The sequence below is a fragment of the Nothoprocta perdicaria genome, unplaced genomic scaffold, assembly GCF_003342845.1.
Source record: "Nothoprocta perdicaria isolate Ctin4 unplaced genomic scaffold, notPer1 scaffold_1718, whole genome shotgun sequence".
Classification (NCBI taxonomy): Eukaryota; Metazoa; Chordata; class Aves; order Tinamiformes; family Tinamidae; genus Nothoprocta; species Nothoprocta perdicaria.
The window spans coordinates 1-1,424 of record NW_020454892.1 but is presented as its reverse complement, the minus strand read 5'-3'; the positions used below and the strand labels follow the sequence as shown (position 1 = coordinate 1,424).

The 1,424-nt window shown below is 56.0% G+C and overlaps 1 protein-coding gene across 1 annotated transcript; it reads right to left on the bottom strand.

Moving 5' to 3' along the window:
* Positions 1–10: 10 nt before the first annotated feature.
* Positions 11–1,309, bottom strand: LOC112944708 (keratin, type I cytoskeletal 42-like; the record flags this gene model as incomplete). The annotated part of the gene is made up of 5 exons (XM_026036214.1): positions 11–237; positions 328–453; positions 566–727; positions 886–1,042; positions 1,227–1,309. Coding segments are annotated over 5 exons (755 nt in total), but the record flags the coding sequence as incomplete, so codon positions are not given.
* Between the last annotated feature and the right edge of the window lie 115 nt (positions 1,310–1,424).

The following is a 1,424-nucleotide window of genomic DNA, read 5'->3' as shown; positions in this document are numbered from 1 at the left end:
GCATACGTACGTGATGTCCTGCTGTCCCTCCTGCAGCAGGGCCCGGTACTGAGCGATCTCCTGCTCCAGGCGCGTCTTGATGCCCAGCAGCATCTTGTACTCTTGGTTCTGAGTCTCCATCTCGCAGCGAATACTGGCCAGCTCCTCCTCGACAGAGTTAATCTGCCCTTGGAGCTGCTGCAGCAGGCAGCCGTAGCGAGAGTCGGTTTCTGCCAGGGAGTTTTCCAGAGAGCTTTTCTGCAAGGCAAGATACGGGAGCTTAGGACGGGAGCACTGGCAGGGGCTGTGTTTGGAGGAGGAGAGGACCCCACGATGGTGCCCACGTACCGTGCTGAGCTGGGCCTGCAGTTCGATCTCCAGGTTCTGCATTTCGCGCCTCAGCTCGGTGACCTGGTGGCTGCTGGTCTGGATGTCCTGAGTGCTGGTGGTGACCTGACGATTGACTTCCTCAATCTGCCAGAGACAAAAGGCAGAGAGACCTTCTGAGTGAGGAGYYCRTRAYRGGGGASATGGGCTGGCTGAGGAGCAGGACAAGCAGAGTGTCTYCCCTGCCAGGTCTAYGTACCTTGACCTCATACCACTGCTCAACCTCCCTGCGGTTCTTGTCGATGATCTCCTCGTATTCGTTTCKCAGGTCATTTAGGATCTTGGTCAAGTCTGGTCCCGGAGCGGCRTTGACCTCCACGCTCACGTCACCACCGGTCTGGGACTGCAGCTGCCTCATCTCCTGCAGGGAGTCCAAGGAGAGCGGCAAAGAGAACAGGTCACTCGTTCATTCATTCACATGACATAAGTCGCAACTGAGTGGGTACGTAAATGTTGGGAACCCTGGAAGATGAGGAGAAGATTTCCTGAAGACCCCATTCACCCAGCATTGTCTCTTACCTCTTCGTGGTTCTTCTTAAGAGCGATGAGCTCATCCTTGAGGGATTCCAGATCTGTTTCCAGRGAAGCCCTCAAGAGAGTCAGGTCATCAAGGAGATTTCTCAAGCCGTTGATATCGGCCTCCACKGTCTGACGGATGACCAGCTCRTTCTCGTACCTGTAGTGYACAAAGGAGAGACAGAGGAGAGGGGAGATGAGGTGGGAGGAGCTGTCCACRGCCCTCCCCCTTGCTACGTGKGTTGGCWGTAGAAGAACATGGGGTCTCGGTCACTGYGCTGGGGCAGTGCCTCGGGTCSCGCCTCCCKTGAGSAGGACACGGAGGACGCGCACGGTTCACTCACTTCATGCGGAAGTCATCGGCGGTCATCTTGCTGTTGTCGATGTCCAGCAGCATTTTGTTGTTGTCCACAGTGGCAGAAATGATCTGCAAAAGAGTGAAGTTGGGGTGGATTCTGCTGGCCCCCAAGTCAAGGAGAAGAGGGAGAGAGGAGATGCAAAGCCTTGGTTGGGCTTTCTGGAGGAGCTTGGCCTTCTGTCCT